The 12,133-nt window shown below is 50.8% G+C and overlaps 1 protein-coding gene across 8 annotated transcripts in view; it reads right to left on the bottom strand.

The window, feature by feature from the left end:
• Nucleotides 1-374: 374 nt before the first annotated feature.
• LOC125633007 (uncharacterized) overlaps nt 375-12,133 on the bottom strand; it is a 30,696-nt gene continuing 18,937 nt past the window's right edge. For all 8 annotated transcript variants that reach the window (XM_048842110.2, XM_048842105.2, XM_048842109.2 and 5 more), the window contains 3 exons: nt 3,763-3,870; nt 2,970-3,053; nt 375-1,056 (listed from right to left, as the gene is read on the bottom strand). In XM_048842110.2, coding sequence (XP_048698067.2) covers nt 862-1,056; nt 2,970-3,053; nt 3,763-3,870 — 387 coding nt within the window. In that variant the 3' untranslated portion in view covers nt 375-861. The remainder of the gene's footprint in view (nt 1,057-2,969; nt 3,054-3,762; nt 3,871-12,133) is intronic.

The following is a 12,133-nucleotide window of genomic DNA, read 5'->3' as shown; positions in this document are numbered from 1 at the left end:
CCCCATGGCACAGCCAGGCCCTGGAGCCAGCTGTCATGGCGGCTCTGTGAGACCAAATCTCCCGCTGTGTATGGCGCTGTGGGGCCACCCGAATGGTGATGCTGAGTGCGAGGGTGCTCAGCGAGGCCATGCGGCTCAAGGAGGAGCATTGCATGCTGGGAGCTGTAGTCTCCACAGCAGGTACCTGTAAATTAAAGATACTATGTGAACACACACACCCCCGCCATTGGCTCGTGCACCATGGGGCTCTCTGGCCCCCACTCCTCAGCAGACAACACCAGGAGTAAATGAGATGGAGAAAAGGAGCCAGCGAAGCGCTGGGCAGAGTCGTGCGGCTGTAGCTTGAGAGTCCCAACAGGAACAGGTCACACAGAGCGAGTGTATTTGTGTTTATTTGCACTCTTGGCTCACGTTCCCCTCAGGTATAAACGGGCGCAGTTCCACTCAGTGCAGCAGAGCTGGACCCACGTACACCCCAGGGAATTCAGCCCTTTATATGTAGCTTTAATTTCATTTAAATCTATCTGCCTCTGCACAGCGCCTTGGGAGCCCGGAGGGCCCCACGGGACAGGCCGTTCTGGTTCCCGTGCGGCCCGCGCTCCCCTTGTCTATTCCTGGGAACGAGGCAGGGGAGGGTGGGGATTGTGGGTTTGCAGGACTCAGAGAAAGGGGCCTTGGTTCCATCCCAGCTCCGCAGCAGGAGAAGCAGGGTGCATTTGTGCCAGCTGGAGGGGGAAGGGGGGTTGGGATCCAGATTCTGTGTAACTGATCTCAGGGGTGTGGAGGGGAGGGGTGGGCTGCTGTCTAGCTACACAAGGGATGTGAGGCCTGGAAGGACTCCACCTCAGGTGGGTGCGGTAGCTAATCTCTGCTTGATCCTCCGTCCGCCTCCTCTCTCACAGGGGCAGGCTGGTCCCGCAGCGTGAGGCTGGAATAGCAGCCAGCACAGTAGAGCCCGTCTCTTGCTCTCTGCTTGGCTTTACGCTTTGCCGCCATGGGCCTTTCGTCTTCTCTCCTGGGCCTGGGGCTCAGGATCCCCTCAGCAGAGCGCCCCTCCTGCACGAGACAGACATGGGTCACCTACAGCTTCCTCTCCGTCCGCTGCTCCTTGCCACCGTAGGACAGGGTGGCAAGGGATCCCAGAGGAGCTAGGCAGGGCCTGGCACACGCAACCACCGCCCTTCAGGCAGATGAGCAGAGTGGGGGGCGGGGTGCTCTGACAAGCAACCGATGGCTGAGGAACCAGGCACTCCTGACTTCTAATCTTGGCTCCATCATGGACTCACCATGTGATCGTTAACCTCTCCATGCCTCAGTTTCCCCAGCCGTCTAACGGTGATAATACTGACCCACCTCCTGCAGGGGGGCTGGGAGGATACACTATAAGGATGCACTATAAGGTGGGTAGAAAGCTGGCTAGATTGTCGGGCTCAACGGGTAGTGATCAATGGCTCCATGTCTAGTTGGCAGCCGGTATCAAGTGGAGTGCCCCAAGGGTCGGTCCTGGGGCCGGTTTTGTTCAATATCTTCATAAATGATCTGGAGGATGGTGTGGATTGCACTCTCAGCAAATTTGCGGATGATACTAAACTGGGAGGAGTGGTAGATACGCTGGAGGGGAGGGATAGGATACAGAAGGACCTAGACAAATTGGAGGATTGGGCCAAAAGAAATCTGATGAGGTTCAATAAGGATAAGTGCAGGGTCCTGCACTTAGGACGGAAGAACCCAATGCACAGCTACAGACTAGGGACCGAATGGCTAGGCAGCAGTTCTGCGGAAAAGGACCTAGGGGTGACAGTGGACGAGAAGCTGGATATGAGTCAGCAGTGTGCCCTTGTTGCCAAGAAGGCCAATGGCATTTTGGGATGTATAAGTAGGGGCATAGCGAGCAGATCGAGGGACGTGATCGTTCCCCTCTATTCAACATTGGTGAGGCCTCATCTGGAGTACTGTGTCCAGTTTTGGGCCCCACACTTCAAGAAGGATGTGGATAAATTGGAGAGAGTCCAGCGAAGGGCAACAAAAATGATTAGGGGTCTGGAACACATGACTTATGAGGAGAGGCTGAGGGAGCTGGGATTGTTTAGCCTGCAGAAGAGAAGAATGAGGGGGGATTTGATAGCTGCTTTCAACTACCTGAAAGGGGGTTCCAAAGAGGATGGCTCTAGACTGTTCTCAATGGTAGCAGATGACAGAACGAGGAGTAATGGTCTCAAGTTGCAGTGGGGGAGGTTTAGGTTGGATATTAGGAAAAACTTTTTCACTAGGAGGGTGGTGAAGCACTGGAATGCGTTACCTAGGGAGGTGGTAGAATCTCCTTCCTTAGAGGTTTTTAAGGTCAGGCTTGACAAAGCCCTGGCTGGGATGATTTAACTGGGAATTGGTCCTGCTTCGAGCAGGGGGTTGGACTAGATGACCTTCTGGGGTCCCTTCCAACCCTGATATTCTATGATTCCATGATTCTATGATTCATTCATTACTGTCTGTAACGTGCTTAGAGCCCAGACAGCACCAGCAGCTATTGGGCAGGGAAGCATTCCCTTCAGCCCTGACTGAGCAGGGCAGGACTGAGCCAAGCCCTGCTTGCCATCCAGGGATTCGGTCGCTGTCTCTCAGCAGCAGGTGATTCTGTGATAGGTGGCCAGGGAGAGCAGAGCAATCTCGGCTCTGCCGCATATTTCCCCAGAGCCCTCCCACCAGGGCATCTCCCCGAGAGTCCCAGCCGGAGGTGGGAGCTGTGACGGGACTTTCAGAGCCTCTATGGAGAGAGGCATCAGCAGGTACCGTCTCCCCCTTCACTATGCCCTCCCCCTCCTGTCCCATCATTCCCTGACCCAACTGTGGCAGGTTTCACTGTGTTTGACAGGAAGAGGAACAGAGCTGGAAGGCGTCCCCGGCTCAGACTCCTGCCCTCTCTGGAGCCCCTGGGTTGCCTCGTGCTGTTCCTCCCTGAGGCTACCTCTCACCTGGCCGGGGGCTACAGAGCCATGGCAGCTGGGACAGGGGAGCTTGGGGGCGGCGAGCTTGTCTTTGACTTCCTCAGGAGGGCTCTGCAGGAGGAGAGGAGAGGGTTAGGGGCGAGTCACTGGGAGGCTGGGGCTTATGGGGTGAGGCCGGGGGGATGCATGCAAGCGGTTAGCGCCCTGCTGCCCCTGCAGCAACGGTGAGCCATCGTCCCTGGGCTGCACTGGGGCCGGCCCGCAAGGGCCCTGGTGGATTCGCTGGGGATCTAAGGGTCTGTCCATGCTACAGCTGGGGAGACAGACTCGCGCTAGCTCCGCTCATGAAAATGCACTAAAAATAGCAGCGTGGCCGTTGCAGCGAGGGTGGCAGCTCAGGCCCGGGGGCTGGGGGTGGGCTTGGATGCGGAGGGCTAGCCTGAGCCGCCATCCAGCGGAGACACACCCCTGGGGGGAGGCTTCTCCCCCTGCTGTCACAGCCACGCAGGGGTCTCAGCGCCGGGCCCAGCTCCTGCAGCTTCCATTCCGCCATGAAGGATCAGGAGGAGGCGGGTTCGCTCCATGGCTGTGGAGCATGGAGTTCTCCCCAGCCCGTTCTTTCTGGGCCAGCATTTCCCCTCCTTCAGTCCCCTCCCCTCTCCCGGAGCATGCGCTCTGGCTGCGCCCTGGCTGACGCGGCCTCCCAAGAGCAGCCAGCACATCGGCCCCCCTTGTGCCCCATTGATTAAAGGACAGGCTTTTGTTGCCCATTAGTTAATCTGGAGTTCATGGCTTCCACCCTCTTCGCCTCTTACTGTACCCAGCCTATGATGGACCCAGAGCCAGGTCTCCAAGTTGGTTTCCTTGTGGGTCTGGCTTGCTGCGGTTTCCTGCCTTCCCTCTTAACTCTCCCTTGTTGATGGTTGTCCTGCAGGAGAGAGCAGCGCATCAGGGACCTGCTGCAAGGCAGGAGCTGGGCGGGAGAGGGGTGAATGTCAACCTCTGCTGGCTGGGCACAGTCTACAGAGGGGATAAAGCTCCTACGACTGCAGACAGCCACTGAAGGTCTCCTTTAGCTCACGTGGGAGAGCAGGGGTTTCCCCAGACCTCCTCTGGGGGGGTGTACACCTCCCCCCACGCCCCCGAATTTCCCCAGCACCCCTGCAGTTACATGCAGTGTTGCCAATTTAGTCGTCGATTGGAAATTAAATTGAAATTGAAACATGAATACACACTTTAAAAGAATATACAGTGTCTGATAAAATACTTGTACCTGAGAAAGGAGAATGGGTTTGAAAAGTCTGAACAGAGACTAGCTTCCTCAGAGAGCTGCTGTTATTTATGACAATGTCGGCGCATTGGTGTCGGCGATGTTGGCCTACCTTATCCTTTCAAATTATGATTTGTAGGCCAGGTCTGACTGAGCTCTGCTCTGGCAGCTCGTGATGAGCCGGGGTGGGGGGAAAGGCTTCAGGACCAGACTGTATTGACATGAACTCACCTACTCTGCCGAGGTATCCAGCAGACAGAGCTGCGTTGCCCAAGGGATCGATTTTGGCTGGTGTTAGGTTACAAATCACTGAAGTATTAAATGTGGGGGTCATGAAATGTTGTCCTCATTGTAGGAGTAAAGGGCAGCAGAACTGGGCTTAGCCTGACTGAATGAGGGGGTCTCCCTCCGTGCTTAATTTGTGCCAGGGCTGTGCCCCGGTACCTCCAGGCTCGGCCATTCAGAGCCCGGGGACCTCTGGGCTTGTCACATCAGTTGTGAAAGTAACAAACTTGCGTGAGCCTGGAACTTCTTTCCTTACAAACTAAGCCCCAGTCACCCTCAGCGGAACGGCACTCCCCAAGCAGGGGGGTTGGATGCCAGATCCCAGTGGAGAGACAGAGGGTGGGGACAGGGGTTTTGGTTGGTGGGGTGGGCCCTGCCTAAGAGTCACAGGCACTATCTGACCTGCCCCCCTCTCCTGTTTAGAGACAGAGCTGATTAGGCTCCACAGAGAGTCTTTTGGTTTGTTAAGTGACCACTAGAGCTGAAATCGCTGAGAATCAGGTCTAAGTGCTCAGACCGGCTGCGGGACAGCGTTTCTGTGGAAGCGACGGCCCAGCCTGCACAGCAGCGAGGTTCCCCCACTGAGAGCTGAAATCACCGAGAGCTGGAGGAACCTCCAGAGACCGACTTGCAGAGGTCACAGTGGCAGGTGGCAGCAGAAGGTGACAGTGCAGGGCCATTGGGGACGGAGCGATAGAGTGAATGGTGGCACGACAAACAACAGCAGCCAGAGCATTTGTTTATTGGACTATGTGTTAGTGGTTTCACTCCAGAATGCTAGATTTGTGACTGGGAAACTTATAAAAATATACGTTTCCTAGTAGGCCAAGATTTTTAAAATGCATTATTTGCCCAGGTCGTTATCTCACATCATCGCTATCTCAAGAGGTCATTATCTTGGGGAGTTTCTGTACTAAACTTTTTTATTATAATAATTAATTTTTATATAAGAACGGCCATATTGGGTCAGACCAATGGTCCATCTACCCCAGTATCCTGTCTTCCAAAGGTAGCTATTTCAGGTGTGTCAGAGGGAATGAACAGAACAGGGAATCATCAAATGATCCATCCCCTGTCATCCACTCCCAGCTTCTGGCAAACAGAGGCTAGGGACACTAGGAGCATGGTATTGCAAGCCAGCCCATCCTGGCTAATAGCCATTGATGGACCTATCCTCCATGAACTTATCTAGTTCTTTTTTTAACCCTGTTATAATTCTGGCCTTCACAACATCCTCTGGCAAGGAGTTCCATGGGTGACTGTGTGTTGTGTGAAGAAATACTTCCTTTTGTTTGTTTTAAACTTGCTGCCTATTAATTTCATTGGGTGACCCCTGGTTCTTGTGTTACGTGAAGGGGTAAATAACACTTCCTCATTCACTTTCTCCACACCAGTCAAGATTTTATATGCCTCTATCATATCCCCTCTTAGTCGTCTCTTTTCCAAGCTGAACAGTTCCAGTCTTTTTAATCTCTCCTCATATGGAATCTGTTCCATACCCCTGTTCGTTTTTGTTGCCCTTCTCTGAACCTTTTCCAATTCCAATATATCTTTTTTGAGATGGGGTGACCAGAACTACACGGAGTATTCAAGATGTGGGCATATTGTGTATTTATATAATAAAAGTGGAGGGGCTTGGTTTGCCAGACTGATCAGCTAAGCCAATACTGACAACCTATGTGAAAAGGCTGCAAAACACCAGGCCTCTGGACTGCACCAACATGCAGGAAGCCTGATAAGTCCGTCACTGTCAAAGCCAATTTCAGAAGAATTTAATGGAGGCTGTTAAGAATGCTGGAAACACAACTCAGTTTATGTGAACCAACATGGCTGTTGCATCCTACTTTCTCTTTAAGCACGAGATACCGCACCCTGCAAACTGGAGGCCAGTGTTAAGTGCATGGTCACTTATTAATCCTGAAGTTGGACACTAGTTTCGAACAAGACCAGCAAATGCTCGCTGTCTTTCTGGGGAAAAAACTCAGCTGACTGGTTAGAAGCATACAGTGCAACAGTGAAAGACTCAGCAGCTGAAAAAGTGAAGAACTCTCTCACCGCATTCAAAATATGTGCATGCATGGCTGATGAATGCACCAGTGCAACTAGGCATCAAGTATTAAGTCAGTGTGTATGTTATCCTGATGCCCATGATACGCCACTAGGTGCATTCTAGATGTTCAGGTTATAGAAGACACATCAGCTGCATCTGTGACATCTTAGAAGGGTTAAATGCTTGTAAATTGAACCCCAAACAGATGGCTGCTTGTGCATTTGATGGAGCTGCAAACGTCTCTGGAAGACATAGTGGAGTACAAGCTTTTCTCAGAGAAAAGTGTAACTCTTATCTCTCCTATACACACTGCAGAGGCCATCTACTCCAGCTAACTCTAGTACAAGCTGAAGAATCTTCAAAAGACATTAAAAAGCCATAAATTTAATGGCTTTGTTATACTCTTTTTTCAGCAAGAGTCCAAAAGGACTGAACATCTTGGAAACAGAAGATACACTGGGTCTGAAGTTCAAATGAGTCCAACCTGGGAAAACCTGCTGGCTTTCTCATGAGTGATTCTTGGCTGTTGTCTTAAAATTACTGTAACTATTATTACTGGCTTTGGAAAGTATCCAACAAGATGGGACAGATCTAAGTAGTGAGGCTGGTGGACTACTTTTGTTACTAAGTCCAGAGAAGACTATCGCCATTCTCTCTCTTGTAAGTCTACTGTTGAAACCACTTGTCATTCAAAATGTCATCCAGGCATCTGCTACAACAGTAGTAGATCTTTGTCCAGCAACAAAAGCTACCCTTGGATCAATCAGAGATATCCATTGAAAATGTACTGGAAGAAACAAAGACTTCAGTCCAGAAGCTGACTAATGAAGGCACTTATACTGACTTCTTAAGTGAAGAGGACAAGAAGTGTTTGTTAATCCAGCTGAAAAAGTACACAGACTTGATTCTTACAAATCTACAGTAACAATTTCTGGATTCTACTCAACCTCCACGTAACTTTTACAGACGCCTGTCTTATAAAACACCGACAGTTGAGTGGAGTGAGGCACTACCAGCAATAGGGCTGCTATGTGATCAGGACAGAATAGAAAATTTTGAAAACAGTGGAATATCATACAATGAACTAATGAAGATTTAACTTTAACTTCTTCTTTATCATCACTAATGGTTCGACCCAATTTTTGTGCTAAGTTTCCTGGGCTGAAAGAAGTAGGAATTCATCTCTTGCTACTCCCAGTCACAAGAGCTACAGTTAAGCATTCTTTTTCCTCATTGAATAGAATTTTGTGTTCTGAAAGAAGTCGCCTTCTGCCTGATCATGAGCATATCATGAAGGACTGGAAGTAACAGACACATGAGAAGCTACCAAAAATGAATGCACTGCATTCGAGAAGTTCATTAACAGTGTTGTGCAAAATAACAACCAGAAAGATGTAGATATAGTAGGCTTGTATAGCCAACTTTAATTTGTGTGATGATTTAAAAACATGAGTTAAATCTAACAAAATTGTCATGAAACATTTTTCAGTTTTTATTATGGTGCCTGTGGTGGGGCGGTGCCCCACCCCCTGAGAAAAAGGGCTGAACCAGGCCTGAGAGGCTGTGCAGACCTGCAGCCAATCAGAGAAGGCCTGGGGAGAGCCAATCAGAGCAGGGAAAGAGTCAGCCAATCAGGGCCAGGCTAGGCCCTGTATAAAGGCTGCCCAGGACCAAAGCAGTCAGTCTATCCCAGACCTTCAGAGGGGAAGGGCTGTCTCCTGAGCTAAGGAGCAGAGGAGAGCTCCAGCCTGATACCTGTCAGATTGCGGGCCCTGACCAGAAGGGCCTAGATGGTGCAAGGGGTCAGAGGGGAAGTGACCCAGGGAGGACGGATAGACAAGGGGAGAGAAGGAGGGCGGAGAGGCTGCCACTAGAGGGTCCCTGGGTTAAGACCTAGAGTAGTGGGTGGGCCTGGGTCGTCCCCCCCCCACGCCGCCACTTTGCCCTTGTACAGCACCTGGCTGTGGAAGAGTGGCTGTGATAGACTGCAGCCAGCCCTAGACATTTGGGGGTTGTGGTTGGCCACTGCGGCAGGAGCGAACTGGAAAGACTGCTGTTAACCACACACACACACCCCGGAAGGGGGGTGAGGATGGATTAAGGGGCACTGTCGGAGGGTGGTGACTAGAAGCAGACATCTTGAGCAGGGAGCAGTGCGGGTCCGGATACCAAAGGGGAAGCAGATGACAAATGGGACACCACCGGCAGAGGGTGCCCCACAGAGGATAGAGCTAATTCCCAGATTTGGCAGTGGGAGGCGCTGCGGTGGTGAGTCCCAACCCCTTTACAGTGCCATACAGCCCACCTTCGACCTCACGGTCTCACTCCACGTCAGCCTCCCCCCCCCCCCCCGTATATTCGAACACCACCATCCCCATTTCAATTCCTGGAGAAAACACTGTGGGAGAGGCTTCACAAAGGTCCAAATGGGCACAGGGAGAGAAGCTAATAGGGGAAGGTGGAGAGAGGTAGTTGGAGGAGGAGTGAAGAAACAGCAGCTGGTGGGGCCGGATGCAATGCACCCAAGGGTGCTGAGGGAATTGGCCCATGTAATTGCAGAGCCATTGGCCACTATCTTTGAAAACTCATGGTGATTGGGGAAGGTCCCGGATGATTGGAAAAAGGCAAATATAGTGCCCATCTTTAAAAAAGGGAAGAAGGAGAACCTGGGGAACTACAGACCAATCAGCCTCACCTCAGTCCCCGGCAAAATCATGGAGCAGGTCCTCAAGGAAACCATTCTGAAGCACTTGGAGGAGAGGAAGATGATCAGGAACAGACAACATGGATTCACCAAGGGCAAGTCATGCCTGACCAACCTGATTGCCTTCAATGATGAGATAACTGGCTCTGTGGATATGGGGAAAGCGGTGGATGTGATATCTTGACTTTAGCAAAGCTTTTGATATGGTCTCCCACAGTATTCTTGCCAGCAAGGTAAAGAAGTATGGATTGAATGAAGGGACTATAAGTTGGATAGAAAGCTGGCTACATCATCAGGCTCAATGGGTAGTGATCAACCTCTCGATGTCTAGTTGGCAGCCGGTATCAAGCGGAGTGCCCCAGGGGTCGGTTTTCTTCAACATATTCATTAATGATCTGGAGGATGGCGTGGATTGCACCCTCAGCAAGTTCGCGGATGACACTAAACTGAGGGGAGAGGTAGATACGCTGGAGGGTAGGGATAGGGTCCAGAGTGACCTCGACAAATTGGAAGATTGGGCCAAAAGAAATCTGATGAGGTTCAACAAGGACAAGTGCAGAGTTCTGTACTGAGGATGGAAGGATCCCATGCACCGCTACAGGCTGGGGACCGACTGGCTAAGCGACAGTTCTGCAGAAAAGGACCTGGGGATTACAGTGGACGAGAAGCTGGATATGAGTCAACAATGTGCCCTTGTTGCCAAGAAGGCTAACGGCATATTGGGCTGCATTAGCAGGAGCATTGCCAGCAGTTCAAGGGAAGTGATTATTCCCCTCTATTCAGCACTGTTAAGGCCACATCTGGAGTATTGCGTCCAGTTTTGGGCCCCCCAGTACAAAAAGGATGTGGACAAATTGGAGAGAGTCCAGAGGAGGGCAACAAAAATGGTCAGGTGGCTGGGGCCCAGGATTTATGAGGAGAGGCTGAGGGAGCTGGGATTGTTTAGTCTGCAGAAGAGAAGAATGAGGGGAGATTTGATAGCTGCTTTCAACTACCTGAAAGGGGGTTCCAAAGAGGATGGATCTAGACTGTTCTCAGTGGTAGCAGATGACAGAACAAGGAGTAATGGTCTCAAGTTGCAGTGAGGGAGGTTTAGGTTGGATATTAGGAAAAACTTTTTCACTAGGAGGGTGGTGAAACACTGGAATGCGTTACCTAGGGAGGTGATGGAATCTCCTTCCTTAGAAGTTTTTAAGGTCAGGCTTGACAAAGCCCTGGCTGGGATGATTTAATTGGGGATCGGTCCTGCTTTGAGCAGGGGGTTGGACTAGATGACCTCCTGAGGTCACTACCAACCCTAATATTCTATGATTGTATGGTGAGGGAGAAGAAAAATAAAATATCAGACAGGCTTACACTGCCCCTCCCCATCACATGCCCTCTCAGCAGCACTTTGAGGGCCTCCAGGGTGTCCAAACCCAAGACTGGCACCTCAGGAACTGGGCACTGTTAGTTTTTATGCTCGAGTGAATTGAAACTGTCAGGTCACAACCTGCTGCTAACAGAGCCAGCAACGGGGAGGCTGCTGGAAAAGGGACTGTGTAGTCTGAGAGGATTTTGAAAGAAGGAAAAAGTTAGGAATAAATATCTGTTCCAAACAGAAAGGTGATGACAACCTTTCCCCTACTACCTGTGTGAGCAGGGTCTGAATGACTTCTCCCCGGACATCCAGTGAGGAGCTGGGGGGAAAGACTTCAGGAGCCGACTGTGTTTGCAGAGACACGCCCACTCTGCCAAAGTGAGCAGCATGATGGAGCTGCTTTGCCAAAGTGATCACTTTTGGCTGGTGCTGGGTTACAAATCCCGCTTAGTATAATCTCTTACGAGTGATGTGCCTGAATATTTGGATGCTAATATCTAAACTGTATCATTAATTTATTAACCTGAATTTGGGATATTGCAGATTATGTACTATATGTATTGTATGACTTTTAAACCAAACTTTGTATAATTAAGCATTGTACCCAGATGTATAGGCACTCTTTCCTTAACCTGTGTATGAGATAATTTTCACATTAGCTTGAATGCAAGGATAATGAAATGTGGTTATCCTTATTGTATGAGTAAAGGGCAGCAGAACGGTACTTAGCCTGCATGATTGAGGGGTTCCCTTAAATTGAACCTCATTTGCTAAGCAGGGGGTAGAGATGCCAAATCCCAGGTACTATCTGATCTTCTCCTCTCTTCTGTTTGAAGACAGAGCTGATTAGACTCAATCGAGAGTCCTTGTTTTGTCTAATCATGGCTAGAGCTAAAATCCCGGATAACCAGGTGCTGAGCCTTCGGCCTGGTGTGGGACAGTGTTGTCCTGAAAGAGAAGTTTCCTGCTACCCACTGAGGGCTGGGTTATGTGCTGGGACCTCAGAGCATGACCTGGCAGCAGCTAATTGCAGAGGCAGTGCAGCGGCTCGGGTATGGCTTGATGTCCCCTCCCCGGGGTGCGAGGTGAACTCACATAATGGCAGGGCTGAACTCTGGGTCTCCGCTGGCCAAGCCCAGTAGCTGCAAGTGGGGTGCGGTGGAGGGAGAGGGGAGCGATGGGTTAAAGGAGCATGTGTTTCACACTACAAGCAGAGAAACTGAGGCAAAGGACACTGCCCAGCGTACTCTGGGGTGGGTGTTTGCTCGTGGTCACGTGCCTTCAGATTGTGGTTGAGATGTTTTCCCAAATTAATGCCGGGTTCCTTTCCCCTTTTATTAAAAGTTTTCTTTGCTATCCACAGACTCAGTGCTTGCGAGAGGGGATGTATTGCCTCTCAGAGGCACCCAGGGCAGGGGTTAAATTTTCCCAGGTTACTGGGCAGGGGCTTGAGCCGGTTGTGATTTGTATTGTTAAGAGGAACACCTAGACATTGACCCCAGCCCTTGATGCTGCTGACTCC

This window comes from Caretta caretta, chromosome 2 (assembly GCF_965140235.1).
Source record: "Caretta caretta isolate rCarCar2 chromosome 2, rCarCar1.hap1, whole genome shotgun sequence".
Classification (NCBI taxonomy): Eukaryota; Metazoa; Chordata; order Testudines; family Cheloniidae; genus Caretta; species Caretta caretta.
Note: the sequence above shows the minus strand (reverse complement) of the source record. Positions and strands in the feature narration are given on the sequence as shown.